Here is a 16,917-nt window from a genome sequence, read left to right as displayed (position 1 = left end):
CAATGTCAAGAAGAAGAAAAAGTTTATCTCTGTGACATTCAAGGTTTTCAAAGAATTGCCGTCGATACTTTTATTTTCAAGGAAATCAGTTTTCTCAATTTGAGTAAAACTGCTTTACCGACTGCGTATCTCTTTAAACCTCCATTACCATGGGATGAACTAACAGAGGAAGAAAAATGTATGACTCACTGGATTGAAAAGAGCCATCACGGCATAGAATGGGATTCTGGAGATATTCCATATCACCGTCTTCATAAAATTTTAGAAATATGTACGCAAAGAGTCACAAAATTATTCGTCAAAGGAAAGCAGAAAGCAGAATGGATAACAAATTTATTGCCCGATTTGTAAGTTGCAAATATAATAAATTTATTTAAACTTTCACATAAAAAAAAAATCCCTCACACATTCTTCTATTTATTTTTTCAGATCAATCACAAACGTCGAAAATTTTGGCTGTCCATCGTTTGAAAAAATAATATATGATAAGCAGTTCATCTGCTTTAATCATGATCTCTGCATTAGAAGAGTGCCTATGTGTGCTGTTCGAAACGTTATTGCAATACGAACCTGGCTACTCGATTATTTAGATGATCGATTTAGTTTAGATACGGTGGATAATCAAAATTCAAAATGTATTTGCTTATACTGGAAATCAGCTTAACTAAATAAAAAATGATTTTAATAAATGAATGTTTTATGTTTTATTCCCTTATCAACCTTATATATATATTCGGCAACGTACGTTGTTGCTACCTACTCGCACGCCGCTGTCAAGACGTGACAATGTGTCAGATGGCATAGGTAAATCCGTGCCCGCGTGAGTCGGCTGAGCCATGCCTTCTGCATGTCCGACGTTTCTAATTATAATAAACAGGACCCTTCTGGCCCTGGTTGTAACGCGCGATCAACGACAGTAAACATGCGTTATAATATAAATTTCTAAAAGGAATAATGTTTAATCAAGCAGGAAACACAAAATATTAGTGGAAAATTATGTTTATTTATTTTTATTTTTTTACATTTATCATATCAAAAATTTATTACAAAAAATTTATTGAAAAATATCATTCAGATTTTTCGCATATTTGCTTTCTTATCGAACACGATAAGCGGATCATTGAGCATTTCGTCTTGCAATATACGCGGTCGTGCTCGTTGCTGTAGTGCCATTTGCTGTTCTTGTTGATGCTGAAGTGGCATCGGTTGATCTGCTTAATGCTGAAGTGGCATCGGCTGATCTGCATGATAGAGAGGCTGTGGTGATGGCCGCTGTCGCGGAGATGGTGGTGGTAAATCAGTCTTTTTTAAAAACAACGAAAGTTTTCTCCGTTCCTTCTTTTCTGCTGCAATAATAAACAAAAAAAAAACAAAAATATATATTATCATAAAAAATGAAATGAAATGAATGAAAAAAAAAATTATCTCACCTGATTTTTCGCTCTCTTGAGATGATGTGAATGTCATCCTTTTACCACCTATACCATTAATTGCTTCATCTGCAATTAAAGAAAAAATATGTATTATTATTTTTTGAAAAAATTAAATTTTTTGTTTTATAACTAACCATCAGATTTCCTCTTTCTTGAACTTTTGTCAGAGCCACATCCCGACCTGGATCCCGAGCTGGTGCTCGAGCCAGAACTCGAGCTTGAGCCTGAACTCGAGCTTGAGCCTGAACTCGAGCTTGAGCCTGAACTCGAGCTTGAGCCTGTACGCGAGCTTGATCTCGCCCTTGAAGATTGTGATAGCCTAATCCCCTTGGATGCTATTACGGATCGTAGAGGAGGCTGTAAATGCTCAACAGCGCAAACAGATGTATTCAACGCTTGGCAATCAGCCCTCGTGCTTGCCGTACTTGTGTGGCGATCGCTCGGTACAGAAGTGCGGTCGTTTCTCGAAGATGAGCGATGGCGCTCGTTTATCGAAGATGACCGATGGCGATCGCTTTTTTTTTGATGACGAGTGATGGCGATCGCTTTTTGATGACGAGTGATTGCGATCGCTTTTCGAAGACGAGCGATTGCGATCGCTTGATGAGGACGAACGTTCGGTTTTCGCAGACGTAGAAGGGCGATCACTTTTGGCTGCCGGCGGAGAGCGAGGGTCCCTGAGTGGCTTCCTAGCTGGTGCTGTGGCTGCGAGTTTGGCTGCGGATGCGGCTTCTGCTGCTTTGGCTTCTGCTGCTTTGGCTTCTGCTGCTTTGGTTTCTGCTGCGGCTTTGGCTGCGACTGCTGCTTTCGCTTCTGCTGAGGTTCTGGCTGCGGTTGCGGCTTTGGCTTCTGCTGTGGTTCTGGCTTTGGCTTTGGCTATGGCTGCGGCTTTGGCTGCGGCTTTGGCTGCGGTTGTGGTTTTTGCTGCGGCTTTGGCTGCGGATGCGACTTCTGCTGCGACTGCTGCTTGTTGCTGCGAGTTTTGCTCCTGTGGAAGCTGCTGCTGGTGGTGCATCTCTGATAAGGATGATATACTTTCAAACATCTGCTGCATCACACCAATTGATGGAAGTTGCTGCTGTTGTTGTGACTCTGGTGAGGTGAGCGCACCCTCATTCAGCTGCTTCATCGCAGCAGTTAACTCGGCTGGTAGAGCTGAAGAATATAACAAAAATAATTAAATTTAAAAAAATGTTACAAATAAAATCTAAACTAATGTAAAAAAAATAACACTTACACTTTCTCAAAAGGGAATCATCATTAATTCCATTCGATGTCCAGGACATCAACTGCCACGCCACATTAAAGAGATGGACAATTGTTCTATAGCCGTTGACTTTCTCAAAAGCTGCCTTCATGCTGTCGTTGATTCCTTCCATCTTCTCACACTTTGAATTGAAGAATGAACTTGAAAACGAAGAGTGAACTGACTGACGAAGCATGCACCAGGTCCTTAAATAGGGTGGACAGCGAAGCTTCCCTTTCCACTGCAATTACCAAAAGTCCTTCGATTTGCGAAAAATTTCCACTTTCTTCTCATAGAACCTCCCTTAGACACTTCCCACCGGAATTTTCAAAATCTCCTCCCTCTCAGCAAAATTTTACCATCCCTCAATCACTTGAGTACACACCTACGCTTTCTTGGAGAGAGAGAGAGAGAGAGAGAGAGAGAGAGAGAGAGAGAGAGAGAGAGAGAGAGAGAGTTGACTGTTGACTGTCCATATCTTAAATTTTCATGCGAGAGTCTTCAGCACGTATCCGACTTATCTGTGTGAAAATTCAAAATCCTATTTCTTGAAACGCACACATGCACATATTAACTTGGCGGATAATCTATCTGCTAATCTGCAAGCAATCAGCCAGATGTGTATACTTACGCATAGGCTAGCAAACGGTCGGGAAAATATGTATGCCTGAGCGAGAAGAGGACGGGTCAGATGTGTATACGCACGTGCAGGTAAGTACGCGGTCGAGGAAATGTGTATACCTGCGCGTTTGCCGCACAGATACCCATGTGAGATCTATTGAGCGTAAGATTATCTCTTTAAGAATCAACAGTAATTTCAAGTGTGTGTGAAAATTATCTCTGTTCGTGACAATCTAACGTGCAAACAGCTTTGAGGGTTCATCACTTCACGAGAGCGAGCAGATGTGCTTATTATTCTTGTTATTATCTTTCAGTTTAAACTGTGAGAAAGCGGGATTTATTTTTCTCCGATAAATTTATTAACTTTGACTGCTATCTTATAAGGATGCATTTACACACTTTCCACCACCTTCGCTTTTCACACGTTTCTCGAAAAACAGAGAAGGAGGAGCTTTTCCAAGCAAATGTAGGCGCTTCCCTCTCTTTTGGGAGGGCTGCAATCTTTCCCTGAGAGGAGAGAGGGTGTTCTAGTATCTTGGAGAGAGAGAGGGGATCCCTCCTCTTTCATCGGGTACCAAAACACTCTGAGAGGAGAGGGGGTGTTTTAGTATGCCTATGTTCTGGTATGCCTATAGCCTATCTACTATTTTGGTCTATTAACTCGAATTAAAAGCATTTTCACGCTTAAGTGTAAATAGAAAAAAGTTGTTCAAAAATTGAACAAATTATGCCCGCATTTTAAAAAAACGTAGACGATCGGGATAAAAAAAAATTAGTTTTTAGGTTTGTGCGAGAGGAGACTCAGAATTTTAGCCGGATAGGTCGAAAATTGTGTGAGATATCGCATCTCACACATTTTTCGATGACAAAACTATAAGGCACTTCCTTGTCGCGGTCGTGCCTATAAATTGACGACAGTGTTCATATTCTATAACTAGCGCGCCACACGCGGCCTTACGGCTACGGTGGCTTGCCGCCTTGCGAGTAAGCGGCAAGGCGGCAAGGCAGCGCGATGCAAGGCGGCAAGCCGCAAAACGTGAAGCGTGTAAGCCACGACCGCTAACGCTCGCGCTGCGCGCTCACCTCGATATTGCCTGATGCTCGCGCAAAGCACAAGCGTCAGGCAATCAATTAAAGCTTTTGGGCCAGATAGGGCGTGTCACACCGAAATTGTTATTCAATTATATGTACCAAAAATCGTTTCTAGGGTTGTTGTGTATTTATAAGCTTTTTGAAAAAATGTTTGTCACGGTGAAAAGTTGTGTTTTTAAAATGTCTACAACTTTTATATTTAAGGTTTTTATGTATAATGTATAGCCTCAAAGTTTTATAATAAATACAGGATTATTGTTATAAAAAAATCGATTTTGGCCTGTTAACTCGTATTAAAAGCATTTTCACGCTTAAGTGTAAATAGAAAAAAGTTGTATTTCTTCGAGATCTATAACTTTTCTGTATAACTTTTTTGTAGAATGCATAGAATCCGAGTTAGAGCCAAAAAACCGTTTTTAGCGATTTTTGGATGTGACCGCATTCTGCGTATAGATGCAGGATCAAGCCCAAAATAAATTACCTTACTATTACGAGGGGAGTTCGCACACAAATTTTTAGCCCGATTAATACAAGTTTCTTGGAGATATTCGTGTATAACACCAAAATTTTTATTCAAAAAAAAAAAAAAAAAAAAAAAAAAACGAAAAAATTGAACACATTTTGCACGTATTTTAAAAAAACGTAGACGATCGGGATAAAAAAAAATTAGTTTTTAGCTGATTTCATTGACCGTCAAATTGTTGCTAATTACATTTGTTAATTTATTTTGATGATTTTTTTGCAGCTAATTGTTTAATTACTAACCGGTGGTTTCATAAGGTAATATCGCGGTTACAGGTTCTATTTGGACTAAAGAAACGTGTGAAAAAAGAAAATTTTCAAAAAGTTAAAATTAATATGCTGTTTGCAACCAACAAAGTGGGACGTCTAAAAAAGCGTTATAAATAAATCCCGGCAGGGTCAGAGAAAAGTCGCTATGCAATTCGCTCTTTTTGCGTTGAATAGAGCATATTTTTGTCGTTATATATATATATATATAATACTTTTATAACAAAATTTCTTCGCAAACTCAACATTAAATTTTTTAAATTGCGATTATTGATAATAATTTTAGAGAAAGTATTTTATTTTCTTTTGTTTTTTCGTAGGTATAAGGACAGTAAAAAAATTGAACGCAAAAATTAATTATATTTATAAAAATACAAAATTTTATTCTTATAAAATGACAATTTTTTTTTTATTATTCTATTCGACTTTTTTTCGCAGGTATTACTTCATCATCATCTTCTACGTATTGAAAGATATCTGGTTGTTCAAATATACTTTCTGAATAATTTCTGTATCCTCCAACAGTTCGTCAACTATTTGTTTTTCTGTATTGTCACACTGACCGTGACAATTTTTGCAGATTTCAGTACACTTTAAACCGTGTTTTCTGCAGCCACAATTTTGTTTTACGCAATTGCTTTTGCAGCTGCAGGAAACAATTTTTAAAAGCGTCTCTGGTATTAGCAGGTTATTCTCGGTGTATATTGGTTTTACACCAGACGCCGAAGAAATCCACCCCCAATCACATGCATTCAAAGAATGATTTCCCTGCCACAGTTGCAACTGGAAATAAACGCGGAAAGCGTGTTGCGCAGCTGCAGCTGTTGTAGGTGGCAGAGACTCTAATTGGAATGATGATTTGAAGCCGTAAAAGTTGAATATATGACATATTCGGGTAGCAAATAATATTAGTTTGCTAAAACTATTTTTTTAAGAATATTTAAAAATTATAAATTATTTAAATTTGAGTTTGCGACGAAATTTTGTTATAAAAATGAAATTTTATTACGGCATCGCATTCGTCTCGAGAAGATACCCCAAATAAAAAAAAATCGTTAAAATCCACCGAGCGGTTCTCGAGTTACAGAGACCCAAGCGAATTTGAAAAACTCAAATCAAAAGTCGGGCGCGCATGCGCGCGCTCAGCGTTCCTCCTCGCGCGCACAGGTAGTTCATTCACGTTAACATTCACTCTTGCTAGCGCGTTTATTAACTAAAATATCAATGTGAAACTGTTTGAAAATTGAAGTTGAATTTTTTCTTTAATTATTCCCAAAATTTCAGTTCGATACGTCAAAAAGTTTATTAATAATTGACGTTATAAAAAAAAAACTATCTTCCAAAGAAAGAGACCTAGATGAATTTTTCTTTTTTGAGAATAACGACAAAAATATGCTCTATTCAACGCAAAAAGAGCGAATTGCATAGCGACTTTTCTCTGACCCTGCCGGGATTTATTTATAACGCTTTTTTAGACGTCCCACTTTGTTGGTTGCAAACAGTATCTTAATTTTAACTTTTTGAAATTTTTCTTTTTTCATACGATTCTTTGGTCCAAATAGAACCTGTAACCGCGATATTAACTTATGAAACCACCGTTTAGTAATTAAACAATTAGCTGCAAAAAAATCATCAAAATAAATTAACAAATGTAATTAGCAACATTTGACGGTCAATCAAATCAGCTTTTGGCACACATATTGACAGTTGTATTGACCATCTTTTCCATAAGTTTCATCAATATCCATCGATTTTTGCAATAATAGTGCCTAATTTTCGAAAACGCATTTGTTCGCGTTCGGTATTAATTTTACACTTAACTAATTGATGAGAAAATAATTCAGGTGCATTTATGTGTAGGTAATTTAAGTACTTTCAACATAATATGAGTTATTTTTTGATAGATCGTCTAGATTTTGATCGGCACTGAAAAAACTAAAAAACACGTAATTTTGCCACTTATATGCAAATTTGACAACTTTCCTCTACTCCTTTTTAGTTAGTTTTTGGAAATTATCATTCTACATACCTTTTTACGCCATAAAGTGCAGAAACATTGCTGTATTTAATTTTTGAAAATATATTACGAGATTCCACCTAATTCGACTGGACTATTAGAGGACTTTTCAGGAAAGTAGTGGGAAAAGAAGCTCAGCAAATAAGAGGATTTTCGGCAAAATAATGAAAAGTGTGCTCCTGTTTTCGAGTATAAATACCCCCTCAAGATACACCGGAGTCAGTCACAGGTTTTCTTGCAAGCTGTCAAGAAAATGTTTTCGAAGAAAAGTTCATCAATGCAGCCTTCTCGGAGCCGACGAAGTCTACAGGATGCTCAGGAGCGTATACGTTGGCTGATCGCCAACGCACCGACTCTCCTGACGATGCTAGACTACGTGTCCTGGGCCATGGACATAGTAGAAACATGTAAGTTAATTTTCTTATTACTCCACTTTAAAGTCACGAATTTTTTAAGTTTTTAATTAATTTATTTGAATTTTTGTAATATTGCAGTGCCGCAACCACCGAATGCTGCTTTGCAACAATTGGCGCCGCGGCGATCGCCGGCGGCTGTCCTGCCTCGTCGATCGCCGTCAGCTGACCCGCCTCGTCGATCTCCGGCGGCTGACCTGCCTCAACGATCCCCGGTGGCTGACCCGCAGCAGCGATCCCCAGCTGCTAACTCGTCTGGACGATCCCCAATGGCTGAGCAGCCACGGCGATCACCGACGGCTGAGCAGCCTCGACAATCCTCGGCGACCCGAAGAAGACGGTCTCGCTCGAGCTCGAGCTCCAGTTCAAGCGGAACATCATCCAGTTACGCATCGTGCAAATCCGTTAAAAGTATATGCGATCTCAAGCGGATTCCTAAGATTACATCCTCGAATATGAAGAGAAAAGCAAATGGTAAAAATATTAAATTTATTCTAAAAATGATATAACTTTATTTAAAAAAAAATTATAATGCCAATTTGTTTTCTTATTTTTACAGAACAAGAAGGCAAAGAGCAGAAGAAGGCAGGAGAGAGAAAGAGAGAGAGAGAGAGAGAGAGAGAGAGAGAGAGAGAGACGTTACCAAAACCAGGAACATCTACAATGACTTCAGATAAAAATGCTTTAATAGTAAATTAGTTTTATTTTATATTATTTTTTATAGAATAAATTAATTTTTTGTTCGTTTAATTTTTTCAGAGGTTACAAGACCAGTACCGAGACGTGGTATTTTACAATTGAAAAGGACAGACAGTCAACAGCAGCAGCAACATCAGCAACATCAGCAACATCAGCTGCAGCAACAACAGCAGCAGCAGCAGTAACCACAGCAACAGCAGCTGCAACCACAGCCGCAGCAACAACAGCAACAGCGACCACAGCAACAACAACGCAATTTACCGATGATTATAGATGATAAGATAATAATAGATCATGTAAACGTAAATAAAATTTACAAATATTATACAAAAAAATAAATTTAAAGAACTGTGAACACCTCACCATTAATTAAAACTTTGAATTCCGGAAAATTCCCGCCAGCGCTGACCGTTGGTTAACTGAAGCTGATGCGCATGCGCGTCAGCTCCGGTTAACCTACGACGGACACTGGCGAGAGTTTTCTCAAATTCAAAGTTTTATTTAACGATAGGTGTACGAAGTTGAAAAAATTGTAAAATATTTCAGAAAATTTAGGTATGATTTTTAAATTGAATTACTCTGCTCTTTGTCTTCGTTTTAGTTTAAGTAAATAAATGAACTAATCTAATAAATTTACTAAGAAGTGTGAATAAGAGGTGATGACAAATTTCAATCCCTTTTCAAATTAATAATAAAAGTTTTTATATTTTTTATAATAAAAAATAACAACTGTGTACAAAATTTTTTGAAAAGTTAAAAAAATAATCGTAAAAATTTAAATTTTTCTAAAAAAAATCATTTTATTCAATAATTTTTATTTAAGCTCTTATTGAAAGAGCATTATGGACGGCACATGATGGTTTTCTTCTAAAAGAAAGATGATGGTGTAAGCAAAAGTAATTTTTATTGCTTTTTATGTTCTCGAGCGGAGGGCATTCAAGATCTTAGACATTACATATTAGACTGAAAAAAATAATGTGGATAAATTGAAATATTAAAAGCATGAAAAAAAAAAGAACTGAAGGAATGTATAAATACTTACGTATTCGGCAAATAATTTTTCAACCACAGTGCTTTCTGTTCTCCCTTAACGAATATCTTTTTAACATCTCGTGTAAAGATTTGTAAGACATGTTGAAGTCGATGGTATGGAATGTCACCGGAATTCCATTCAATTCCATGGTGACTTTTTTCTAGCCAATGTATCATACATTTTTCTTTCTCGGTAAGTTCTTCCCACGGCATTGGAGATTTGAAGAGGTAAGCAGTTGGTAAAGCTGTTTTTCTTAGGTTTAGAAAACTAATTTCCTTGAAAATGAAAGTATCCGCAGCAATTCTTTGAAATCCTTGTATGTCAACAATATAAACATTTTCTTCCGGATATTTCAGTATGGTATTTTGAAATATCCTTTTGTATTCACGCATTGCAGTCATCTTGCAGCTTCGTAGAGTTAGTTCTATAAAACGAATTTATTGTAAATGAACAGATGAATTTTGTCATCCTACTTATATAAGAAGAAACTCCACCTTGGTTGTCACACAATTGGTTGTCAAAAAGAAGCATAGACCTCATTGGTCTATAAATAGAAAATTCATCCCCTCCCAAGAAAATATCCCTTCTCCTCGTCATGACTTACTCCTCAGCTTTTCAATGTCGAAGATGACCACTTCTCATTGGAGCAAAGATAGAAAATCCATCCCTTCCCAAGAAAATATCCCTTCTCCTTGTCAAACTTCCTATTCATTGGTAGTTTCTAAAATTTTCCTCCTTTCCTTTCGTGGTCTCGTCTATATATATAGCAAGAAATTTTACTGTGAGGAGCAGACTTCGTCTACTACAGTACACGAAACTAGTTCTTTATACAATTCTGTTTTGTGAGTGTTAAGTGAAAAAGTAAATATGGCTTCATTTCAACTTTTTGAACGCCTTGTTGAAGTAGTGCATGATACTTTGCGAAATATACATGAAATTAGCAATAATGATATTCATTATTGGCTGGACATGTGCAATTCCACAATAAAGGAATTGAACGAAAAAATCGACAAAGCTAATCTTGCAAGAGGAGAAAAGCAGAAATATCAATCTTGTATGACACATCTTTCATGTGTGCAAGTTCAACTCCAACAACGTCTTCAGCAAGGAGGCGGTCTACAACCGGAAGAAACTGAAGCTAGAGTTGAGTGGCGAGATGTAGAATCAGCGTTTTAAAATCGAATTAGAACAGGTGTAGTTGTAAACATAAAGCATGTAGACATTCTAAGTTTTTTTAACGATGCGCAAAAGCTCTTCAAGGTTAAAGTAGAAGATTGCTTGAAGGAATATAACGTTGTAAAAATAAATTCTGACTTTATCGCAGAATTTTCTATGCAAAAAAATGGTGAGGAAACGACAGACATTAAATATATGACATTAAATATTTTACAAGTGAAAGTGTTACAACATTCATGTCAACGAATTTGGAAGAATGGTTCAAGGATCATATCAAAGAACCTATTCTCACCCAGCTTGAAGAATTCCAGGAGAAAGATTCTGACTGGACCCTGACGAGTATTATCAGTTTGTGTATCAATATGAAAAAATATTCTCCAATCAAGGGGAGTTCCTTCATTCCACTTCCAAAGTTTATAGAAAAGAAAAAGGCATGTGTTAATGTTCATAATAATGATAATCAATGTTTCAAGTATGCTATACTTTCAGCATTGCATCCTAGTGAAACTAATCCCAATAGAGTTAATCAATATCGTTTGTATGAGAACGAGCTGAACTTTGGTGATATAGAATTTCCAGTGAAACTCAACGATGTTCCGAAATTCGAAAAATTAAATGATATTTCAATAAATGTATACATATTAAAAAAGTACAATGCAAAGTTCGAAGTATCGCCATGCCATATTACAAAAGAAAAGAAAGAAAAACATGTTAATCTACTCCTCATTCAAGATTTTTACATAGATGAAAATGAAGAAAATAATCATGATGATGGCGGAAGCTTGCCTAAATACCATTACGTTTGGATTAAATATCTGTCTCGACTTTTAAGCACTCAATTAAGTAAATCTCATGTAAAATCATACCACTGCGAAAGGTGTTTACAAATATTTTACTGTGAAGAAAGGTTGGAAATGCACGAAAATGATTGCAAGAATTTAAATAAATGTCGAATTAATTTGCCCGACTTTAAGAATAACATTCTTAAATTTGAAGATTACAATAAAAGTGAAAAAGTTCCTTTTGTTATTTATGCAGATTTTGAATGTTTGTTAAAGCCTACTGAAAATGAAAATGCTTTTCAGCTTCATGAAGTATATAGCATAGGCAGTATATAGCAAGTGCAGCTTCGATGACAGTTTATCTGTTTATAAATCATACAGATAAGAAAATGAAGATGAAGAGACACCGGCAAAATGGTTTGTTCGAGAACTGAAAGGAATTAGTGAAAAGATTGATCTACTCTACAAAAATCCAAAACCAATGAGACTTACAGATCTAGAAGAATTATAATATTTAACTTAAATGCTATACAACATGTAAGACTTTTTTTTCTATTTAGTTTCAGAGGTGCAGCTCACAATTCATGCAATTTAAATTACAAGGATTCGAGGTTTTTGCCGGTTATCTTTCATAACCTCAATTATGACACACACTTCATTTTGAAAGAGATTACTACTTCTACAATAATGAATGGACGAGTATCTCTGATACCTCACAACAAAGAAAAATATATTTCATTTACGAAGTATATAGATGATTGTGACATCAGTTTTAGATTTATAGATTCATGGCGTTTTTTACCATCATCGTTGGAAAAGCTTGCATCATATTTGGAAACCGTGCCGATAGCAGTAAATGAGTTTAAAAATGATGGATTTACAGCTGAACAAATCAATCTTCTTAGACGAAAAGGTATATTTCCATATGATTTCGTAGATGGATTGGACAAGTTGATGACTACAAAACTGCCAGAGAAGAATGAGTTTTACAATAAACTAACAGATTCTCATATTATTGACGAAGACTATCACCATGCTGTTACAGTATGGAATATGTTTACTATAAAAACTTTGGGTAAATATTCAGATTTGTACTTGAAAACAGATGTTTTATTATTAGCTGACGTCTTCGAAAGTTTTCGAGAGACATCTCTGAAAGCGTATAGTTTATGTCCTGCACACTTTTACGCGACTCCAGGTCTCACATTTTCAGCAGCTCTAATAATGACAAAAGTGGAATTGGAGCTTCTTACAGATATAGATATGCTGATGTTTATTGAAGCAGGCATTCGAGGAGGAATAAGTCAATGTTGCAATCGGTATGCTAAGGCGAACAATCCGTACATGGGAGCATCATACGATAAGAATCAGAAAACGAAGACACTCTTCTATTTTGATATTAATAATCTTTATGGATGGGCTATGGTGCAGTATTTACCAGTGGGAAAATTCAAATGGATCGAATATGAAACGAATTCAAATTTTTTCAATGCACCACCAGACTCTGATACAGGCTACTTTGCTGAAGTAGATTTAGAGTATCCTGAAGAAATACATGATGATCATCAAGATTTGCCTTTTTGTGCAGAGCATCGTACACCTCCTGGTTCAAAGCAAAAGAAACTGTTGACTGCTTTGAACAATAAGAAAAGGTATGTCATTCATTATCTTGTGATAAAACAGGTATTAGATAATGGACTTCGACTAAAAAAAGTGCATAGGATTCTGAGTTTTGAGCAGAAGTCTTGGCTCAAACCATATGTTGAATTTAATACAGAGAAGAGAAAGCAGGCCAAGAATGAGTTTGAAAAGCTTTTCTACAAGTTATTAATTAATGCAGTATATGGTAAGTGCATCGAGCGAGAACGATCTCGCGTTGATGTGCGATTAGTGAATAAATTTACAGGTCGATATGGAGCAGAAGCACGTATAGCTCAACGAAATTTTCATAGTTGTGCTATCTTTGATGAAAATTTGGTTGCTGTACAGCTAAAGAGAACAAGTATTACAATTAAAAAAACAATATACGTTGGTCTCATCATTCTCGATTTGTCTAAAACATTGTTATACGATTTTCATTATTCATATATGAAGCGTCGACTTGGGGACAAATGTAAACTCCTTTACACCGACACAGATAGTCTAATATATGAAGCCGTCGACGTGGATATGTATAAAATAATGAAAGAAGACTTGCACAAATTTGATACTTCTGATTACAAAGAGAACAATCAATTTGGAATCCCGCGTGTCAATAAAAAAATGCCTGGATTAATGAAAGATGAATGCTGTGGCAAGATTATGATGGAATTTATTGGTTTACGTAGCAAAATGTATAGTATTTTGATAGATGGATCTGAGACTGTGAAAAAAGCCAAAGGCATAAAATCGAGTGTTGTGAAGAAAACAATCACGTTCGAAGATTATCGAAAATTTCTTGAAGAACAAATTATTGTTAAACGTGAGCAGTGCAACATTCGCTCTAAAATGCATGTAGTGCATACTGAAAAACAGAATAAAATAGCACTAAGTCCGCATGATGATAAAAGATACTTAAAAAGATCTCATCAGCAATCTTGAAAGATCAAGAACTTTTCAATAATCTCTCTAACACAGCAAATAAACTTAGTTTATTTATAACATATCAGGGTGGAACTTCTTTTAAGTTCACCACATGTTAAAATAATGAAATACAAAGACTGATAATTGTTAAATACTACTTTCTTTTTTTTAAACTTATGTGTAATTTACATGAATAAATACATTATTAAATATAATAACAATTACTTTCTTATTTATTTGAACCTTGAATAATTCATACAATCTTATTTGTATCTATCCAACTATTATGCTTGTCACTAAATCCTAACCATTTAACATATACGCGTTTACCACTTTTCTTTAAAACTTTTTCTACTAAATAAATTTCCGGATACATAGTTTTATGAATTTTTGTTTCATAAAAGCCGCCAGAGACGGGTTTATCATAATAATCTTTGAGATGGTAAGTTACTGGATCTGTTTTAACAACTCGCGTTATTGTGAAAATTTCCGTTGACCAGTTTGGCGTGTAACCTTTTACAAAAACATTTTTTATCGTACTTATTCGTACTTTATCTCCTACTTTAAATTTCGGTTTTTTGACTGGCGACTTTTCATTTGGAAAACGTCTCTTGACTTCTCGCTCATTTGCCTGTGTAACATTTTCAGGCTCGATTCCTGTTGTCCGATGTTTTCTCGAATTATATGCTTTGAGCAAGTTAGGTAGAATATCCATCTGGAAATTCGTCTATACGAACTTTTAATTGTTTATTCACTTCTTCAATGATATAATCAACACCACAGTAATTGTCGTGATTATTATTTCCAGCTGATCGTTCGGCAATCAATAGTCGAAGTCTTTCAGTAAGCTCGTTTGGATCATCCCAGTAGACGAGATTAATAGAAGAATTTTTCTTAGCTATTTTATATTTAGGTATGAGTCCTCCTCCGCTGCTGTTGTTCTTGTTACGTGTAGTGCTGCGGAACATTGGTGCTAAGATATTTTTATATTTATTACTTCTCGACATTCGGATAGATTCATCTTTGCTGAATTTTTTTCGATGAGCATTTGTTGTTTTCAGAATCTTGCGATAATTTTCACGATCTGCTGAACTCAAAAGAAGATCATTCGGATATTTTTTAAATAGCAATTCCATAAGTCCACTACTTTTAGGATATTTTCCATTTCTGACTTTGACTTAATTATCATCAAATTCAATTTCTGAATCACCAATCATATACTCTCCATCAACCTTTCGCACTCCGTATATATTATCAATTGTTCTACGGCTTTTATCTAACAATGATAAAAAGTCTTCAGCTGATTCATTGTTTCCACTCGTAGATCTAAATGTAGAATTGGTTATTGTAGGTAACTTACCTGTGTTGAAATGCATCTTCCTGGATATCAATACTGCGGTCCCGGAACTAAATTGAAAAAGCGAATGAAAAGAGGAGATCCTGGTATTAATCCGCTTGATCAGGCGTGTAAAAAACACGACATACACTCATTCCATTGTTCGCAGGACTAAGTGCCACCGGTGCTCTAGCAGGAGGTGCTGCTGGAATAGCTAAGAAGAAAGTAAGAGGCATAATAAGACCATGGAAGCTATTGCTTTAGGCAGAGGTCTTCATCTTAAGCCCTATAAAACTGGAATGGGATTATTTATGAAACCTCATATAGGTCGTGGTCATCAAGTCAGTAAAAAAAAACTTCGATTTAACTTTGCCAAATCATGCACTGACTGACTACGATCTAAAAAAATATGCTCATATGATGAAAATCTCAGATTTCAGAGGTGTTTTCATGAGAAATAATCTACCTCCCGGCGGTCCATGGCATAATGAGTAAGCAGTGGTAAACTTGGACGACTTTAAAAATAGAGGCACTCACTGGGTTTGCTATCGCAAACGTGGTCCTGAAGTGATTTGTTTTGATAGTTTTGGTGATCTTAAATCTCCTAAAGATCTCATGTTGTATTTTAACGTGAAAGAAGTGAAATACAACTATAAAAGATATCAAAATTTTGACTCATTTATATGTGGTCATCTTTGTCTCTTTTACTTAGCTGGGAGACTATAAAAGAGGTGCTCACTGACGAATGGAATCATTATCTTCCGATCAGTCATGGAAGATAGCTTCACTCTGAGTCTCTCAGGAAACTCATCTGTCTTAGAAGCGCAATATTTTCCTTCGATTGAACTATCGAAGCATATAAATTTTGTCTTGGGTTTAGTTGAACTTTTATCATTTAACTCTATTCACAATGTTGACTATTCAATTAATAAACTGCATTTAAACGGAGATATTATTATTAATATTCCTACTGGCAGTTATGAGATTGATGCTATTAATCAATTTTTACAAGCAACCTTGAAATCCAAAGGAATCGAATTCTCTTTGAAAGCTAACAACAATACTCTTAGAAGTAAAATTCTCTGTTGTCATCCGATAGATCTCACACCTCACGATTCCATAGACCGTTTCCTTGGCTTTGCTCCTCGCACTCTCGAAGAGAACATTCAACACAGCTCTGATTTACCAGTGAAAATATTGAGAATCAATGCACTCAGAGTTGAGTGCAATATTACTGGAGGTCCTTATATCAATAATCAGAAAGTTCATACAATCCATGAGTTCTTTCCCAGAGTGCCTTCGGGATATAAAATAATAGAAGTTCCGTCACACGTCATATATCTACCGGTCAGTGTCAAGTGCATAGATCATCTACAAATTCAAATTGTCGATCAGGATGGAAATTTAGTGAATTTTCGAGGAGAGGAAATCACTATTAGACTTCACTTCAAATCTGTATAATGGGCATCGTTTACAATTCTGGATCATATATAAATCAGTCATCATGGCAACCAGTCATCAGTCGACCGAAGAAACTCAAACCGTTAACACGCAAGAGCATTCAGTTTCTGAAAAGTCTAGGACTAAAAGTTCGTGGAAAAAATTCACGTGTATAATTCTTTGCTGTTTCCAGAAAAATGGACGAAATTCTAAGCATTCGATCAGGTATCGCATTCGATGAGTCTATTGCTTATTACGAAGTAGACGCACATCAACCA

The 16,917-nt window shown here is 36.1% G+C and overlaps 1 protein-coding gene across 1 annotated transcript; it reads left to right on the top strand.

Moving 5' to 3' along the window:
- Positions 1-7,451: 7,451 nt before the first annotated feature.
- On the top strand, positions 7,452-8,495 carry LOC107981169 (uncharacterized protein DKFZp434B061-like). The gene is made up of 3 exons (XM_016986107.2): positions 7,452-7,605; positions 7,693-8,085; positions 8,371-8,495. The coding sequence occupies exons 1-3, from the start codon at positions 7,452-7,454 to the stop codon at positions 8,493-8,495; spliced, it is 672 nt and encodes a 223-aa protein (XP_016841596.1).
- Positions 8,496-16,917: the final 8,422 nt, after the last annotated feature.

The sequence above is a fragment of the Nasonia vitripennis genome (assembly GCF_009193385.2).
Source record: "Nasonia vitripennis strain AsymCx chromosome 5 unlocalized genomic scaffold, Nvit_psr_1.1 chr5_random0004, whole genome shotgun sequence".
NCBI lineage: Eukaryota > Metazoa > Arthropoda > Insecta > Hymenoptera > Pteromalidae > Nasonia > Nasonia vitripennis.
This window is presented reverse-complemented; position numbering and strand designations above follow the sequence as displayed.

What these genes read in the sequence shown, in the direction of transcription:
- LOC107981169 (XM_016986107.2), top strand. Translation starts at nt 7,452, where the DNA reads ATGTTTTCGAAGAAAAGTTCATCAATGCAGCCTTCTCGGAGCCGACGA. An exon ending in CATGGACATAGTAGAAACAT is followed by an intron (nt 7,606 to 7,692) that starts GTAAGTTAATTT and finishes GTAATATTGCAG; the next exon opens with TGCCGCAACCACCGAATGCT. An exon ending in TATGAAGAGAAAAGCAAATG is followed by an intron (nt 8,086 to 8,370) that starts GTAAAAATATTA and finishes TAATTTTTTCAG; the next exon opens with AGGTTACAAGACCAGTACCG.